General features: G+C 37.4%; 1 protein-coding gene across 3 annotated transcripts in view; it reads right to left on the bottom strand.

Moving 5' to 3' along the window:
- KCNK2 (potassium two pore domain channel subfamily K member 2) overlaps nucleotides 1-20,252 on the bottom strand; it is a gene marked incomplete at its 5' end in the record, with an annotated part of 214,684 nt that overhangs the window by 88,978 nt on the left and 105,454 nt on the right. For all 3 annotated transcript variants that reach the window (XM_080823996.1, XM_080823997.1, XM_080823995.1), the window contains one exon: nucleotides 18,638-18,755. In XM_080823996.1, the coding sequence (XP_080680122.1) occupies nucleotides 18,638-18,755 (118 nt within the window). The remainder of the gene's footprint in view (nucleotides 1-18,637; nucleotides 18,756-20,252) is intronic.

The raw sequence follows: 20,252 nt of genomic DNA on the forward strand, positions 1-20,252 counted from the left end.
CAGGGCTGGATGGATCTGACAACCCTGAGATCATGACCCGAGCCAAAACCAAGAGGAGGTTGCTCAACCAAATGAACCACCCAGGAGCCTCATAAAGATATGCATTTTTGATAAAACATGACCACTAAATGTTGGCCGACTATTTTGTCTGATGCTCAAGCCAATAAACAGAGATCTATTCAAGGTATAATGAAGTATTTCTATAAATGGCTGCAAATTCATGTGCTATTTAACTAGCTATTATCCAATTCTCCAATTCTCCCTTTATCCTAAGAAAAAAGAAAAATGACCCAGTAGCACTAAAGAAATGGGGAACTACTTCTAGTAAAAAATATGAATGAAGAGTTGTCCCACTTTCTTTTTTTTTTTTTTTTCAAAGAGAGAGAGGGCTTGAGCACACATGGGAGAGGGAGCAGGCGTGGACAGAGGGAGAGGGAAAGACGGAATCTTAAGTAGGCTCTATGTCCAGTGCAGAGCACCATGCGGGCTCCATCTCAAGACCCTGAGATCATGACCTGAGCCAAAATCAAGAGTTGGATGCCTAACCCACTCAGCCACTCAGGTGCCCCAAATTTTTCCATGTTTTGAGAGAGATTATAAATCAGGAATCTGAACTTCTATGATAATAACACATTTGCTGGAAATCATACTTTTAACGGTTACTGTTAAAAGAATTTTCCAATAGGACTTTCAGTATAATTTGATGTCATATTCCCGACCATACATGGTATCAAACAATAAACTACAAAAGCAATAAATAAGGAGGCCTGGCATGCAATTCTTGATCTTGGGACCATGAGTTCTAGCCCCATGCTGGGTGTAGAGTTTACTTAAAAAACAAAAAACAAAAACAAAAGAAACCAAGCAACAAATAAAACCGTACCATCTATCAGCAAAGATTGACCAGAGTTTGGTCAGGCTCTTTTGAACTCTCTTTTTTGATTAAATCTTGGGCTCCTGGGTCCTTCCTTAAGTCCAGTTCTAGCACGAATCCTGCTAAGTCCATTTAGACAGACTCCCCCATCCTAAATACCTTATTGCTCTCCACAGCCCATCAGGTTCCTCATCCGCCACCACTGCCAAGGTAATCTCTGAATATCCAACAGCCTCTAGCAAGAATCTTGATGGTTGTTTTAGCCCAAATTCTCCTTTACCCTTAATGTCTTCTCTTAGTAATTTTCTATTCACTGACCTCTTCCCTGCTCCTTGGCTATAAATTCCCACTTTGCCTTGTTGTATTCAGAGTTGAACCCAATCTCTCTCCCCTACTACAAAAGTCCACAGCATGGTCCTTATACTTATCACAATGGTCCAAAAGAAAATCTGTCGTATCTTCTTTAACGAGTACCATTAAATAATTGTTTCTTTGATCCTATAGGTGGCAAAAGGATCAAACTATAAAATTAATCTATCATCAAACCACCCTAAAAGTAATACAATAGAAAAAATAGATGCAAAAAATTAAATTTTTCTGCATTTTAGAAAGTTGGACCTTAGTAGACATGAATAACCTGAATGGTCAAAAAAGCTATACTATCTTTGATTTGCAATCATTTTCCTAAAATAAGTCAAATATACTCATTCGAATTTATTTTCAAGTAGACTGAGGTCAGTATGGCATAATGGTTAAGACTGTAGGTTCTGGAGCCCAAATATCTGGGTTTGAACGCTAGCTTTGCTCCCTCTAATTCCTGAGAAAGTAACTAAAAAACCTCTGGGCCTTAGCTTCCCATTTGTAAAACAGGAATGAGGATTATGTGATCTAATAGACATAAAGGTCTTAGTATGGCGATTGGCCCACAGTGGCAGCTTAAGTCTCTTTCCTGGCCATACAGACTCACCTCCATAGCTCAGGTACTGCCACCCACGCTCAGAATTAGTGCCAGGTATTGATAAAAATAATGGTGACATTGAGGATGATTTTGCTTTTTCACTTGAAACATGTTTAAAGTTGGGAGTTGAGCCCACATTTTCTTTTCAGGTTCCTCCCTTTGCAGATTATGCGATGGGACAAAAACAGCTATTGAACCAATAAAGTAATCCCGGAAATGAAGTGCCCGAAGTTACTCAATTCACCACTCACTGACAGGGCCAAGCAGGCGTTGGCAGCTCTCAGAGTATCTCTGCCTTCAAGAGCAAGTGGTCAACCTCCTAACGATCACAGCAGAGGCTGCTGTTGTAGAAGAACTACTTGACATCTCTCAGAGGATTGCTAGGCAGGTTCTTGTCTGAAATGGCCTATTAGTTTTCCATATTCACAATACAAAGTGCCATGAATTGAGGGAGAAAAGGCATCTGCATTTTTAAATTATTATTTTTTATTTTTAAAAAAGATTTTATTTATTTATTTGACAGAGATTTTATTTATTTATTTGACAAGAGAGGGAACACAAGCCAGGGGAGTGGGAGAGGGAGAAGCTGACTCCCCACTAAGCAGGGAGCCCGAAGCGGGGCTCGATACCAGGACCCTGAGATAATGACCCGAGCCAAAGGCAGATGCTTAATGACTGAGCCACCCAGGCACCCTGGCATCTGCAATTTTTTTAAAACAAATCTAGGAAATTTAAGAGTTGAAATGTCCAATGGAATTCTCACTGCATCATTCATTAAAAAAACATGGAAAACTGAGACCAAGAAAAGACAAGTGTTGGGTGATCACAGGGGAGCATAGGTTGAAGACATAAAATGCAAAGTTTTCAAGCGCTGAATGTCTATATTTAGTATGATTTAACTTGAAATTAAGGAACTATGCTTGCTTTGGCTATTGCCTTGGGGCAGTAATGCAAAACTCATCAACTATGGCCTGTGTCAGACAGAAGGGAGAGTGTGACAGCCAACCTATCTGAAAGATGCATAATTATCCAGATAGCGACCCTGAGTGTTGACAGCTGAAGTCAGGTCATTTCAATGAAAGAACACATCACCAAAACCATTAAAGGGCATTGATTAAATTCACTTTAAATTCAACAGCCATTGGCATCTTAAAGATTCATCTCCGCTAGGAGATTAGATTCCCATGCATTCTTTGATTTTGACAAATTAAATTTCCTCCAACTAGTTTATTTGTGCATCTCATTTTTTGTATAGATACACAGCGGAAGAAAACCAAGGATGTACATTTACGTGTTTAAAAACTATACCGTCAACATCAAAACAGTAAGGCTGTTTTAGCTTAAACATCATACAAGGTTTTTCTCACACACGTGGTAAAGGAAGATGGCTATACTGTGCTTAATTCAGAATTTACAAGTAAAAAGAGTGTTGAAGGGCACATCAGGGTCCAGTGTTTTTTAAGCGGATTTTCTGCCAATTACTTGTTAATTTTCCAAAGGTAACAATGGCAGAGCCCCTTTACGTAGAAAGGTGGAGTATAGAACTAAGTTCTTAACTATTAGGAGGGAGATAGTTATCTACCTAGACGGTTATCATCAGCTCACTCACAATTTATGATAAAACATATCGATTCTACTTTTTTTCAGCATAGGATGCAACATAGAGATCAGAGGTTACAAGTGCCAACACCATACCCGAGTTCTGTGGGTTTAAAACCTCACTAAAGCCATGTACCTGCTGCATGATTTAGGCATATTATTTAACCTCTCAGTGCCTTGGTTTGCTAATCCAAAAATGGGTATCTTCTCAGTTGATTCCCAAAGTAACATTCATTTAATAAAACTTATTAAAAATAAGTTTTAAGACTTATTTATACCAAGGCTGAGAAATGTGAAGTAAAACACGGAAGGGCTAGTCAGAAGTCACAGCCAGTGCTACACACAGATGTGTTTGACCTCTAAGTCCTGCCTGGCTGCTGAGGCTAAGTCCTGCCTGTCAGGCTGCTGCCTGACCTCGGATGCAGCCCACCATCCCCTGCCCCACCACAGACAGACACTCACGCACAAACAGGTCTACTCCATTTCATATCTGTCTGAAACTCAGAAAGTCTAATTTAAAGGGGATTCCAGGGTGTGGAGGGTGTGGAGGGAGTATGAAAACCACTGATTCGCACCAGGAAGCATCCTTATGTCTTAATATCTTGCATACCCTCATCGGACCTTCAAGTGAAGCATGAACACACGTAATTGGGAGAAGGCCTGACCTTGACCTAAATGTGGACTCCTTTGCCCTGAATTCAGTCTATTAGGAAAGCCCAACCCTGGAAGGTAATAGGACTGTCTCAAAGATAGCTCAGAACAATAACTACAAAATAATACTATTTCCTTGTTTCTATAGCAATTCAGAGCCTATACATGGAGAATATGGGAGGATTTTCCACTCAGGAGAGGGCAGTAGACTGAAATGCACACACCAGTAGCTAATGCTACTTCTGTTATCCTGCTGGTAAGCCTACCCACAATGAATTAAGGAGAAAGAATTTCTGGGCTTCCATCCCCACTCTGTGTCCACCAGTTAGAAACACAGATCCAAAGTGAAAGCAAGTAATACAGAAAACTGGAAAAGAGATATCATCTTTTAGACTCCTTTAAAATTATACCTCCCACTCCTAGTCTATTTTCCTAGTCTATTTTTTCCCCACAGCTATATAATTAACATGTAACATGCCATATAATTTCGTTCCTTGTTAAATCTCTCACTAGTTTTTTTTTGTCTGTTTGTTTGATGTATTCCAACCCATCTAGACACTACTTAATAGTTGCTCAATAAATATTTGCCAAGTGAATGAATGAGTAAGAGGAAGAGAGCATCTCTGAAAGTGGTATACTGCAGAGCCCAGAATATATCTGGAAGGCAGGACAGGAGAGAATAAAACATTAGGTCTATAAATCTGGAGTCTAAAGCCACCAAAAAATGAATTCGCTGAGATCTAAAGACAAAATTAAGTAAAGAAAAAAAGATGGATAGGATAATATAATATTGAAAGAAAACTGTACACCTGCAAAAATTAAATCTGTATTTAAGATAATAAGGAGAACTGAAATAGTAAAAATTCTAACCATTGCTGCAGCTTACAGAACACAAAAGAATTTCCAGAATTATAGAAAAAAATAAAGGTAGAAGGAATTTCAAAATGGAAATCATATATAGAGAAAACTGAGAGCAAAGAACAACGCAAAAATGGTCAGTGTCCCTGGAGGTAGAAAAACAACCATCAGAATAGAATAATCAAAAACATAATTAAGAAAGGTTAAAAAAAACTAACAAATGAAACCACTGCAAGATTAATAGAAAATCTTCAAACAAAAAAAGAGACAGGGAGAAGAGGCTACCCATAAAGGAAGGAAACTCAGGCCAGTATCAAACTTCTCCTAACAGCGAATGCCAAAAGACAACGCAGAAATATCTTCAGGGTTGTGATGGGGAGAAGTTGTGATTCTAGAATCTTATATCCGACAAAATTACCTTTCACGCAAGAAAGCCATTTGCAGACATGCAAATATTTATTCCACTCATGTAGCTTCAGTGAAAAAACGGTCTGACAACTTACATAAGCTAATAATTGTGAGATAAATCCCCATAATAACAAGGTATTTTTATGGCGTGCTGAATTCTTTCTCTCACAGTTTGAGTGACATATGTTGGATCTTATGGTGGATTATACAACAGTTTAGATGACTGGATCATGTTGCCTAGGGAATAATGAACAAAATAGGTTTTTTTTTTTTCTGTTTTACAGCAGTAAAGCAGCACAGTATATAACAAGTAGCCATCACAAATGACAAGTAGATTAAGGAATGACTTTCTGGATCTTTGAAGTTTATATTTAAAGACCCGAGCCATTGTTTTTAGTTTTGAATTTGAAAGATTAATAACTTATCCAATGGCAGGTATCTTATGCCAACCAGCTCAAATTTATAATATCTTCAAGGATTATGTTAAGTATTTCTAAAAAATCAGTGATTTTCTTTTTTTAAATTAATTAATTTATTTTAATAAACATATAATGTATTTTTATCCCCAGGGGTACAGGTCTGTGAATCGCCAGGTTTACACATTTCACAGCACTCATCATAGCACATACCCTCCCCAATGTCCATATCCCCACCACCCTCTCCTGTCCCCCCTTCCCCCAGCAACCCTCAGTCTGTTTTTTGAGTTTGAGTCTTTTAAAAAATCAGTGATTCTGATATGATATCAACTATGTCAACTATATCAAAGAAGCACACACAGGTACATGGCTACAAGGAAATGTAGTCATAGATAATTACTTCCCTTTTTTATAGTTTTCTGCATTTTTCTATCTTTCTATTAATCATGTTATCATATTGAAGACAAGATCAATCTATATCTGCAATTTGATTAACAAAATAGTCACAATCATGATTTTAAAAAACAAGCATAACAAAGGACTGTTAAAAAGTGGTATTGGATCAAAGAAATGTGAAATCATATACATATATACACACACACACATATACATATATATATGCACACATATATATACAGATACAGATATATTATCTACATATCTATATAGATATGTTACATAACATTTAAACAGCAGTGTTGCATTGTTCCTAGTGACAAGAACTAATGACCATCAAAGTGGTAGAGATACAATATATCATTAAAATAGAATACTATGCAGCGGATAAAATAAAGCAGATCTTTAGGAAGTAATTAGAAAAAATTTTCAAGACCATTATTATGCAGAAATAGCAAAGTAGAGAACAGCTTCCACTTGTAACATAAAGGACACTGTATATGTTAATTACACCCCTACACACCCACACACCCCCAAATGATGTTCAGAATAATACGTAACAGTGGTTGACTCTGTGTAGAGGACAAGATTGGGGGTCAGCTGCAGGCAGGACACTTCGCTGTCACTCTATAATTTTTATACTGCTTATTTGTTTCTCGTGTTTGTTTAATCATGTACATGTACTTCTTATTAATTTTTTAAAAAATATTTTATTTATTTATTTGACAGACAGAGATCACAAGTAGGCAGAGAGGCAGGCAGAGAGGGAGAGAGGAGGAAGCAGGCTCACTGCCGAGCAGAGAGCCCGATGCAGGGCTTGATCCCAGGACCCTGAGATCATGACCTGAGCTGAAGGCAGAGGCTTTAAACCACTGAGACACCCAGGCGCCCCTTTCTTATTAAATTTTTAAGTAAAGGTATACAGCTTTTGATTTTAAGTGAGCATACCATGAATTCCTCACTATTTTCATGCCCAGTGTTGTCACACACAAGAGTATTATTTTTTTTCTATACTGACATAAACAAAAATCTCGAGTTGCCTTGATTTGTATCTTTCCTAGCGTTTCTATGAAGTCTGAAAGGCAATTAGCATGGCACATCCTTAGACTTTGAGCAAACATTTATAAAAGTGAGCGGGAAACATTGCAGAAAGACATAGAGTTTTATGAAACATAATTTATAATCAAGTTTATGCTGTTTTTTCTTTTGAATATTATCCATATTAAGAGTATCTTTATTATAACAATCTCCTTTCTATTATCACAGGCCTACAATTTCTACCCCTACTATCTCTCCCAAGGAAAATACATGGGCTCCTTTTCCTGACACTTAAATTTCATTTTCTTAAATTATTTCGCCAAGTCTGAATTTTTGAAATTTTTGAAATGCAGAATGTATTGGGTTGGGATTGGTGGCACTCTAGTGTTCTAGAATAGAACATTTCTTATCATGTTTACAGAAAACAACTCAGAATACGCCAGAGTTTGGGAGAACTGAGACTACCTGCCATTCTAATATCACTCAGAACTCAGCAATAGAATAAGATTTCCTTCTTTTGAGAACTGTAATTTCTCATGGTTTCCTTCTGAGCACAAGCCTCAGCTCTCCAAGCAATTATTTAGTGTGATCATATTGCTGTTATATCTTCTAATATGGTGTATTCCCTTAATTTTTGAAGTACCCCCTAAATTACATTTTATGGCCTGAAAATTAAAGTAGAAATTATCTAAGCCAATGGTTTTAAACCTTTTTAAGATTTGTGGACCCCTCTGAGAATCTGATACACACTGTGGACCCTCTCTCCAGGAAGTATGATTTCAAACCTTAAATCTCATCCACACATCTTCCGGAGTTCACAGAACTTTAGTCACAAGGTCTATGTCAATCTTCATTGGACAATGAGGGGACAAAGCCAGCTTATTCTTGAAAAATGATCAATATTTTATACATAGTTGTAAAACATTATTAAATATACTATTCTTTGAGTGTTCATAAAATGCTGTGAGGTAGCAAGTACATTTATTATTATTCACTTATTAGGAAACCACTTAGAACATTCACATGAGGAAACAACTCAGAAAATTTCAATGATGTAGCCAAACTCACACGGTAAATAAATACTAGAACCAAGTCTCAAATCTAGGGCTGCTCTTTATCAACTCTATCCTTTTTCCTTGCTTTACACTCTTTCCTTTAGTTCACCGTTTTTTTCTGTAAAGGGCCAGATAGTAAATACTTTCAGCTTTGCGGGCCATGGGATCTCTGTTACAGCACAAAGCCAGCCAAAGACAATACTAAAATGAAGGGGTGTGGTTGTGCTCTAATAGTTACATAACAGGTGGCAGGTCGGATTTTGCCCACAGGTCATAGTTTGCTGACCCCTGCATTATTTTGCCTCTACATAAAAAACAACTTAGTCTTTTAATCTATTTTCCCAGTTTTAATGTTTTTATCATCATGATTTTGACCAGGTTACAAGATCATTACTAAAATGCTCTACATGCTAATGGAATCCCTAAATAAATTTCTGCCTAAAAGCTAAAATGAGAATTTTACATATCAATTTTTATTTTTACTTTGAGATAGTTTCACTGACGAAACAATTGTATAGGGAGGTGGTTTGGGAATACAATAATAGTACAACAGGAGTCAATATTACATGGGAAAAAAAAGTCCTATTCTAGTGATGGCATTAAGGGAGACAAAGTTTAGGAAAACAAATTAAAATATAAAATACATTTTCTTATAATGTTCAGTTTGTTTAAATATCAAGTAACCTTTAAAGGAGGGGTATTTAATGAGTATATTTGTTTATGGTATTAATAAGGGCTATCACCAAGTATCTGGGTTCTTCTAAGCTCAGGGTAAGACTGCATTTCCCCACTTAGCCTCTTAAAAGTTAGTTTGGCCAATGTCACCTGAGTGAAAACAATGCCCACTGACATGAAACTCGATTCGCCAGTGTGTAGCATTCCATGCTCTGCTCCCCAGGCCAAAGGAAAGGACAGGAAAGGACAGGAAAGGACACTGAACGAGGAAGAGCTATTCCCCTGTCTCTGAGCACAAACATGGGGTGGGCCCTCCTGTCAATCCACACTGAATATATAGTATGAACAAAAAATAGGCTTTTATTTTGTAAAGCCACCAAGATATGGGAATTGTTACAGAAAATAACTTAACATATCCTAACTAATACAAAAGCATACATGTTAAAAAATCCTATAGAAAACAGACTTACACAAATATTAATTTTTATGATATTTAGCAAATAGTAACACCTCAAGGGTATATTATATATTATTTTGATGATCACACTTTGGGTTATCTATAACCAATCAAATAACCAATCAAATCATTTCTTTAAATTAAGTACATGAAGTTAACTTACAATTACATTCACTACATGAAGTAACTAGTCAAATCTGGCACTTAGTGTTGTGAAAATAACTGGTTTGAGCAAATCTTAATAAGTTATGTGAAGGCAAACATTTATGTATTATTATAAGAATGAAAACATATGCATTCAAGGTTTAAGCAAAAATGTATTTCTTTCTCTGTTAACATTACTAATACAAATAAATGTGCAGAAATAATATTGGCTTATTTTAAAGTTAATAAAAATTACTCTAATAAAATCAGCTTACTCTAAAATAATACACTGTCATTCAGGATGCAAAGTATTTTCACATACATAATCTTATTTAACTTTCCAACAACTCTGGGAGAAATACTAGCCCCACTGACACATGAGAAAATTAGGGATAATAGAATAGTGACCGGCTCAAGAATACCACCTTAGCTAGTGGCAAAAACAAAAACCTGAACTTGGATTTTCTGCAGTGACACCTGATATTCCTTCTACTGTATCATTTGTTTAAAAAACAGGGAGAAAAAAAAAAAAAAAAAAACAGGGAGAAATACTTTCATCCTAAACTGTACTGCACGAATAAAGCTGAGTAACATATCTACATAAAAATGTTCAGCACATTATTTTAGTACAATGTATATTAGGAGGTTATGACCATATCTCTTTTTTTACTTAAAGCATAACTTCCATGATCTACAGATGCCACTGAAATTAACTATGAAAACATGCACTCTTCGAATAAGCTACTTGGGCAGATTATTACTTATTTCATACCCCCTTTCCTTTTTTCTTCTCTTGCCACTTACCCTTGGAAATTTCACTTTGTTAGTATCATCAAAGGGGGGAACCTAAGCTTAGAAGGAAGAGGTACAGCACGTCAACTAAATTTGCCCCCATAGTTGTTGTTTTAGTTTTAACAATAAAGTTGAAAGGGGAAAAAGTTTAAGATTAGTAATTAGTGTTACTAAATAACTAATTACTAGCACTAATTAGTCACTATTTAGTACTAGAAATTAGTTACTAATTACTTACTAATCAATAATTAGTAATTAGTGTGCATTTTTGGACGAACGGTGACTTTTGATTGTTCACATAATCAATACTTCCCCCAATGGTCTGTTAGAACTAAGAGTTGGCTGCATGAAATTCCAATTTGAGGTTAGAGTCCTATCTGTAATGTGGTTCACGTGCACTGTCGCCACCATACTCACACATGAACCTCATCTGTGCCAGGTACTTCTTTTGTAAATATCATGCTACATTTATAGTACTACGTAAATAACAAAGCCGATTGTCCAAGAGTAAGTTTGCACAGGTCTAAAAAATTTCATACACATACACAAAGGACTGGGAAGACAAAAAATATGTAGCATAATTACTAGCTGCAAGCAGACAGGCCCAGATAAATACTATAATGTTCCTTCTTTATCAAATGAAATAATTGAGACAGTTAAAAAAAAGTATTTTTCTGATAATCATCTCACTTAGTCTCATTCAGAGCAATACTTGCATACTTGGTGGTCGGTCAGATGCTCTATAAAATCTATAATCCATGACAAGCAGTGCTACATATCAATGGTAGCATGGAAAGAAATGGAAAATGGAAAAATAGATTCTGTATTTACTCAGGGCATGAACTTCATGGCAACTGCTTGCTTCTAATTTGGGGGTAATTTCTTGATCACATTTGATAGCGATGGCTTTCCAGAAGATTAAAAATACGTTATTGTAAACTCTCCAAAAGTATGAAGAAATATATAAAAGTTTGTTTTTTTCAGAATACAAGCAATTCCTGACTTGAACATAGCCAAGAAATGAATGGCCCCTATGCTGATACCATAGCCAGCACCCCCCACCCCTTCACTGGGTCCTCCAGTTTCTGTCAGATCTGTACTACCTTGCTATGAGTTTTCCTATTACCGAAAACAAACAAAAATGCTTCCCCACTCCTGGGAAGATTATATCCCTCATGCTGCCTGATCCCCTTCCAGTCAGCACAGGATTCTGAGAACTAGGGGCTCTGAACTGAACTTGTGACTGATGTAACATACATGTGCCAATGAGAAAGGATGACTATTTCATTATTGCTTTGGAGTCTACAATATATTTATGCAATAATCCTGCTTTATTTCCTATCAAATGTAATTTTGTACTCTGCAAACTTAACTACCATTCATGAGGCATTTTCTCCGAGAAATATATGTTAACTTAGAAAATAAATGAACCTAGGTGAAGATTTCAAATGGCAGGAACATATGTTAATATCCTGAGATAGGCTTTATTTTCATTAATTTAGGTGGATGGGAAGAGAAACAGAATCAAAGACCCAAAACAACTTCTTAATTTCAACATCTGTATTTCAAATGCACAACACCAGAATTATATATTTTGGAAAAATAAGCATCCACTTCAACAAACTGCCATAAAGAAAAATGCAAGGATATTGTAGGGTCAGTGCTAGAAGTCACCTCCCAAGGCTATTTGCCTTTTAAGCTGCCTGAAAACAGTTTAATTTTCCTATAAAATGGGTTTCTAGGGGCACCTGGGTGGCTCAGTCAATTAAGCGTCTGACTCTTGATTTGGGCACACTTTATGATCTCAGAATCATGAGATCGAGCCCGGTGTGGGGTTTTGGACTCAGCTACCCCCTCTAAAAACAAATAAATAAAAATAACGGTTTCCAGAATCCAATCTGCAGTTCTCTGAGAACAGCCAAAAGACTAGTGAAATGCCACAGAATTATGAGTGTACTAAATTAATAAGATAACACCCAACACCCAAACCTGCAATACCACCACCCCCGTGAGAAAGCTCTCTGTCAAATTCTACACCACTGCTTCAAGTCTATTCGTTTCCAAGTTCAGATAGCGGTTTCATGAAATCACAACACTGAACAGAAAATACCCTTACAATTTTCCCCTCACTCTTGAAGGTATAGTCTCCTACCATGTCCAACAGAAATGGTAAATTTCCTGCTGAAGACACGCAGAAGACTGCAGTGTTCAACATACCCTCTGCCTTTCCAGTACCGATCTGTCTGTTATTTGGAACTTCTTGCGACAGTTCCCCTAAACCTTTAATTTTTTTTTTCTTCCTTTTTGGGGTTGTTGTTTGTTGTTGTTCTTTCTCTAATCAATGAAGCATTGTGTTATCAACAAGCCAAACAGGGGTTTGCCGTTGAGTCTGTGACCACTGCCATCACAGTTTTAACAATTCAATAGAGGGTTAAAAGCAAACTGAAAGTTCTGGTGGCTGGTTCGAAATACAGGAAAAATAAACACAGATGCTACATAACTGATTTCAATCTCTAGACTCAAGGAGTAGGAAACAAGAGTCCTTTGTAAATAGGAGAACTGCGACTCCAAAAAAAATGTCTTCCAGAAGTCTCAGCGTGATGCTTTGGGATCTCACAGTTGCTAGGGACCACAGTGGGGCCCTTGTTATCTGCATTCTGACGCTCAGAGACCATGATTGAGTGATAAACTTGGGCAAATCCTGGCTCAGGCATTCCAATTTACTTTCCGCTGGGGATAATTTCATTATATTTTAATGCCTCCCGGTAATCAAATCATCTGACATTTTATTCCGATATTTAAACTGAACTGAAAATAGAATACAGTGGTCCATTACATCATTTTTGCCAACAGCTTGTCCTAGAGTTTAGGGGATTTCTTATTAGCTTTAAAATAACTTAAAACAGAAGACACAAAGAGTCCCCCTTTGGCACGATAATCAGGGACTAGTATGTTTCCATGTAAGCTTTCTTTGTTTAATCCTGTATCTGTTAAGGTGGCAATGAGGAGGGTAAAATGGGGACAGATACATGATTTACCCTCTTCCCAGCCACCTCCTTAGTTCAAGGCAACGTCTTCGCTCATAGGGATTAATGGGATTACCTTCTTCATTTTTTTAAAAGATTATTTTGGTGGGGGGGCAAAGGGAGAGGGAGAGAGAGAAGCTTAAGCAGGCTCCCCATTGTGTGTGAAGCCCTATGTGGGCCTTGATCTCAAGACCCTGAGATTATGGTCTGAGCTGAAATCAAGAGTCAGATGCTCAATGGACTGAGCCACCCAGGCACCTCGATGGGATCACAGTCTCACCCGTCTTCTTGCTTCCCTCACGCCCTCCAAATGGCAGCTGAGTCACACCTTCCCTCTCTTGTGCTTAAATCCTTCAGTGGCTTCCCACTGAATTCAGACTGTTGCTATGACTTGCCGAGTCCCACATGCCCTGGCTCCTCTCAATCTTGCTAACCTTGCTTCTTCCTCCAGGTCCTGCCACAGGGACTCACCTGTAGTCCTTGAATATGTTCACATCTGTCCCACTCAGGATCTTCACTATTGCTGGCCCTCTGCTTGAACACATCTTTGCACTCTCCTCTACTTAGCTGATCTCTTCTCACACTTCCGGTTTCAGCTTCGATGTCAGAGACCTCTTAAATCAGTCTTCTTTAAGACAAGTCCCACTCCCTGCTTTGGCTCCTTGATCTACTGTCTAACACCACACATGAACTTCTTGGGTAGCATTTATTGTCATCCGCAATGGTCTTGTTTTTTTTTAATGTACTGATTGACCATTGGTCTCGTCAGCCCTAATGAGAGCTTCAGGAGGAAGCCCATCTACCTTGCATTCCTAGTCTGTCTGAACTAAAGAATAAACAAGCAAATGTTGGGGTGGGGGTTACGAAAATGAAGCTACCACATAGAACACAATGTAGGAAATCTTGGCCATTTTTTAACTCTCTTCTATTCACAGAATAGACTAGCAATGCAGAAGAGTTTCAAGTCTGCTGCTTAAATATTCATTTCAATGTTCAACTTGTATTAGTCACCAAGGCCTGTTGATTCTTGCATCTAATTACTTCAACATCGTGTCTTCCTCTCTTCTTGCAACACCAACTCCAACCATCTTGGTCAAGCCTCCCATGCCCCTTCCGTGGGTCACTGGGATGGGTTCCTAATTGCTCTCTCCACCATCAGTCTCCACGCACCCTCTTCTTGACAGATGCATCTTCTAATGTCACTTTTAACTTGTCACTTCACTTTCCAACAACAGCAACAACAACAAAACCCCAAACCAACCCATGTTCTATCTTATTATAGTAGGTCTCAGGAATCATATTATGTTCAATCGTATCCTTCCCAGCTGAATCGGTCAATAGTATTTCCCGCTATTCTCTAAACGATTCCTGTAGTGTATTTAAATACTTACTTTTCTATCCCCAAAATAAACCAAGCTCAGGTCACTTTTTGTGTTCTTGCTCAGCTCTGTCATGACTTGGAGGCCCTTTCCCCCCTCCATTGATCCAAACCAAAACATTTCCTTCAAAGCTATAGCTGAAATCCAACTTCTCTCATTAAACCTCCCCTCCTAGCTCCAGCCCACATGTACTTTCCTTTTTCTCGATTCCTAAACCATTGTTTAAACCACTGTTCCATACAACAGTTGATTACACAAGACTTAGCTCTGTTCTCCTCCAGTTATTTCATAAGTGTACATTTTCTCTCCCAAATTGGGTTGCAAGCAGGGGCTGTGTCCCTTCTATCCTGGCAGTGGCAGAAGTAGCACTGATCCAACAGGAGTCACTCATGCTGACTTACTGATTTACATGGTCCTGATGAGGAATCCCTTCGACTACAAACAACAATTTTAGATAACTTGCAATCCCCAAACAGAACATAATGTTCTTGGCCCTCATCTGTCCCACACAAACTCCCAATACCTAGAATGTTCCCTTTCCACCTTCATTCACCTGGGAAACTCCTAATTCTCTTCCAGGTCTCCACTAGAACAACATTTGCTAAGAAAAGGAAAGTACTGTCCCTTCCTTACCCATCCTCGTATCCAGTATCTATCTAAAGTGTAGTTCCTATAGATCCCCGTTAAATACTCTTAACCCATAGCATGTGGTACTCTATATTATAAATGACTATTCGTATGTGTGCAGCTTAGGGTCAAGTAATTTATTTATCTTTTATCTTGATAGTAGCAGAGTGACAATGCTGTATTATTTGTTGAATAAATAAATGAACAAACTAGCAAAAAAGCCGGCACTAAAATCTGTTGAAAGAGCTAAGAATGTAGTATAATAGGTATCAATTTAGTGTTACATAATTTACAACAGGCCACAGTTCATACCATTGAACGTTTATTTGTTATTAGTTCCGATTGTTAAGCACCCACTATGGGTCAAGCACGGGGATACAGAAAAGACTCAAACACATAAAATCCCTAACCTCATAGAACATACATCTTACTAGGTGAGGTGGGCAGGAGTACAGTGTTTTCTCTGAGGTGGAGAGCATAGAGATGCTCTCAGCAGAAGGCTTCTTTCTGCAAGGATGTTGACACTGAGACAATGCCGCCTTGGACCAAAATGGTGGCAGTTTGAATGGTTGTGCGGTGGTTACATTATGGATGTACTGTACAGTCAGAGCCAACAGAACTGATCGATAGACTGTAAATCAGGTCTGAAGGAATGAGAACAGTCAAGGTTGGATTATAGTCTGTGCAACTGCGGAATGGAATTTGTGCACGGTTTAGAAGTGTATGATTTTGGAAAGAGTGTGCAGATATATGAAGAAAGTCTCTAAAATTAGGCCTTAAGTTTTAATAATCTGTTTTGTATATTTGGGCATATTTCCCATGAGCAGCAAGAGTCTCTGTGGCTTCTTAGACAAATTGATCATGCCGAATAGACGAATCTTGGACAGCAGCAGCTAACGCAGCTCTGGGAAGCCTCGCCTATACCACGCTCCCCATAAAAGCCACTGCAATTTTTCCTCCAAAACTGTCTCAAATTCTTTCTTTAAATGACTAATACAATGCAGCCAGTGCTAGAGGTTACAGTTTCTGAGATTGCTAAAAACCACTTCAAAGCTCACACGATTATGATCATGATGAAGATTAATAATTATACTTTGAATTCTACTGAATGGTGATTTGGATGTCAAATGGACACGTATGCAAGAAAGCAAAATTTTTGCCCTGTCCTACACCATAATCTAGTCTAAGGTCAGAGGAGATGACCTTGACCTAGGAATAAAAGAACATGGAGGGAATGTGGGTGACCTGGAATGACTTAATCCACCTAAAACTAAAGTCTGAGATAGAACAGGAGGCGATTTGGGCTGTCGGAAGCTACCTACACAACTGGAATAATCAGCCCCTATGCTTAATGGCTATAATTTGGGGTAAGGCTGGTAATAATGGTTTATTTTTTTCATGTGTGGAAGTATATGTCTGCAAAACTTACTGAATTTGGGATTGAAAAAATGAGACTGTTTACAAACACATGATGCAACCGTAAGTCAGTATAATGACTAAGTCTCTTGCAGAATAATTCAGTGGTGGTCATGATGAGTTAGAACCTGGACTTTTGAGTTTTCATGGGGCAGAAGCAAACCATTCTCACTCAGTCTGTGAGGTTTTCCCCCACCTCTTCTAGACTCTAAGTAGTTTATACAATAAACAGCTATTTCCATAGTAGAAATGGGCCAAGACGTCTAAGCTCCAAAGTTAACCTGTTATTATGGTTAGAAATCAAGGTTGCCATTCCTCCAGGTTTTCACAGCCATACCACTTTTGACCTAGCTGGTGGAAATGGAAGAGTAAATATAGTTCCTTGACCTCTTCACAAAGGCAAAAATCAACATGTTCAGGTATTGATTTCACTGGCACGTGACCAAGCACAAAGAGGCATTACAGTAGATTTGGGTAATTCCAGGACTGTACAAATGTTTCTCAAAGGAAATTTTTTTTTTATTAACATATAATGTATTATTAGCCCCAGGGGTACAGGTCTGTGAATCGCCAGGTTTACACACTTCACAGCACTCACCATAGCACATACCCTCCCCAATGTCCATAACCCCACCACCCTCTCCCTCCCCCTCTCCCCCCACAACCCTCAGTTTGTTTTGTGAGATTAAGAGTCTCTTATGGTTTGTCTCCCTTCGAAGGAAAATGTTAAGCAAGAGTTCATCCATATACTGTCCGTGTCCTCTTATTTAAGAGTTGATATAAAGCACAGACTTGAAAACCTTATCTACTTCATAATTTATCAATGGCATCACATACTAAAATGAAAACTTTGAGAATCATAACTCACACCCCAAAATCAGACACCAGGCCCATGAGAGGAAATCTCATCAAAAGCATATGTAGAAGGGAAGAATTCTTCTTCCACTTAAAATTCCTTCATAATTGAGATGAGTCATTTCCTTCCCTATCTTGAAAATTACGCTTTAAACCCACCTCCTTCCATGAAAAAAGACAGCTGTAACTCTTCCCAATCCCCACAGCACGGCAAACGTGATTTTCACTATGGGGTCTGTATTTATAGCCTGTGGATATTTCTTAGGCACTGAATGACTAACTACCAGAAGCAAAGCCATGTATATATACCCATTCTGTTTCCAAGAAGGCGCTGAGTGTATGCATCGTCAACCCAAAAAGAGACTGTGCTCCAATATGTGGTCCTTTCTACATGACAACAAACATGAATAGAAGGCAAACAGTAAGGGCTTAAATTTAAATTATTCTTGTAATCCTCATATTTCAGTGTCGATTTTTTATACGTTTGCACTATCGCAAAAACAATGTATTTTTTTTAAAACCCCTGAAGACATTATAATAGACAAGCATATAAGAACAGGAACAATCCCTTGAAATGTGAGTTAAAATTTGCAAATTGAAAAAGGTGATCTCAAATAAGAACTTCATGAAAAGAATGTCAAAACCGTACTTAAATCTTTTCTTTCTACACTAAAAAAATCAAAGATGCAGGAAAATTTGAAACTACTTGCCCCCCCCATCCCAAACCATCATTTCAAGCCATTTCTTGACATGACTATCCATTAGTCAAATGACTCAAATGCTTTGCTCTGGGTTCATATGCATTTTAAACTTAACTTAGTGTTCCGGTACAATAATTCATTCCCATCATTCCTTTGTTCAACATTTAAACCCTCTTTTCAGAATCAATTTACTAAAATCTAGCTTTCTACCTTCCATAGACCAATGTGACCAACTGCAAAAGAAAAATTCAAACATGAAGTTTAGCTCACAAGCTGCACCAAAATTAAGAAACAAAATAAGTTGTCTCCTACCTATAGTTGTTATAACAGTTCCAGCAAAGAAGAAGGAACTTCCCAAATCCCAGTGACTGATTTGATTGGAGGTGTTTCCTAAAGGTATAATCCCTGCATTTATTGCTGCCACTATTTGCTGCAAGTTTAAAAAGAAATTCATCAGTACACATGAATCACATGGAGCATCAAACAGTGTCTATTTCACCCCAGTTGACGAATCAGACAAAGAGAATCAAGTCTAAGGCTTGGTTTTCCATTTGAAGTATACAATATAGATTAAGGCTTTATACTAAAGAATGCAATAAGATAAACAAGACAATGGTATGGATATCAAGTGAATGGATCTGTAGGGAGCATATCATTTTGTATCATGTTATATCACATTGTATCAATATGCCTTTGTAGCTCATTCATTAACCTCTTCAGTGACTTATTTAAATTAACTACTAAATACAGCCATGATTTTTAGTAAGCACCCCAGAGTTAAAATATCTGATTGCAAACGTACAAATAATATATAATAGCTTCATCACAGAGCAAGTGTTTCCAAAGTGATCATCATTTGGAATGTTAAACATATGCAGCCAAGCCTGGGTTGTGTATAAGTGTACAGTGTATTTATCAATAAGTCCAACAAAACAGGCTAAGAAGCAAAGGCAAAAACAATTCACTATCATACTTTAGTTAGTCCATGTGTATCTAGATTCTTAGAATCTCTGCAGACTTTTTATAAGTTCTATGACAATAGAATTGTCATAGCATCACCAAAATGCCACCAAAGATCCATAGATGACAATCACTCAGCAACATTCATATAGGGACACTAGGATCTGGATGCCATCTTCAATAGTTCAGAGAGACAGAAAGATGACATTATAATCCCTTCAGTCATCAGATGTTGAGCAGAGGATGGGAATATCCAGAAGCACAAAACATAGAAGAGAATATGTTAGGAGAAAATTGGGTAGTAAAAGAGAGACATACAGATTGTAGGAAAAGATGTTTCTGCATATAGTTTCAGAAATCTTTATCATTTAATTTCCAGATTTTAGAATTGGAAGGAGCATCATCTGATAGGCAAGGAAATTGAAGACCAAGAAAGATAAAGTGACTTGTTTAAGGTTAGACTACTGGCAAATGGACAAAAACTACACTGTGAAGATGGGGGCACTACCCCGAGGAAGTTACTATCAGATGGAAAAGAGCATGTAATTCAGAATGGAAACGTAATATAAAATTTCATTTGTCTGATTTATTAACTCTATAAATTAAAAGTTCAATAGTTCTGTGTAAAGTTAATTGAATGGTAATGCTTTTTAAAAAACTTTAATGGTAATATATTTACTGTAAAAAATTAGGAACACACAGAAAGGCATATTCTCCATTTTTATTTAATATTTTTCTACATATAGTTTTTTGTCATTACCATATTAATTTAATCCCTGCCAGATACGTAGATGTATATGCTGTTCTAAAATTTCTTATTATGAAAAGTGCTGCTGCAAACATATTTAAGTATATTTTTTCATTTCTGAATATTTCATTGAGATTGTTAGAAATAAATTTGTCACATTAAATATTGTGAATATTTTAATACACACAATTTATAATATCAAGTAGCTATCCAGGAAGA

Source organism: Martes martes (assembly GCF_963455335.1).
Source record: "Martes martes genome assembly, chromosome: 15".
Lineage (NCBI taxonomy): Eukaryota > Metazoa > Chordata > Mammalia > Carnivora > Mustelidae > Martes > Martes martes.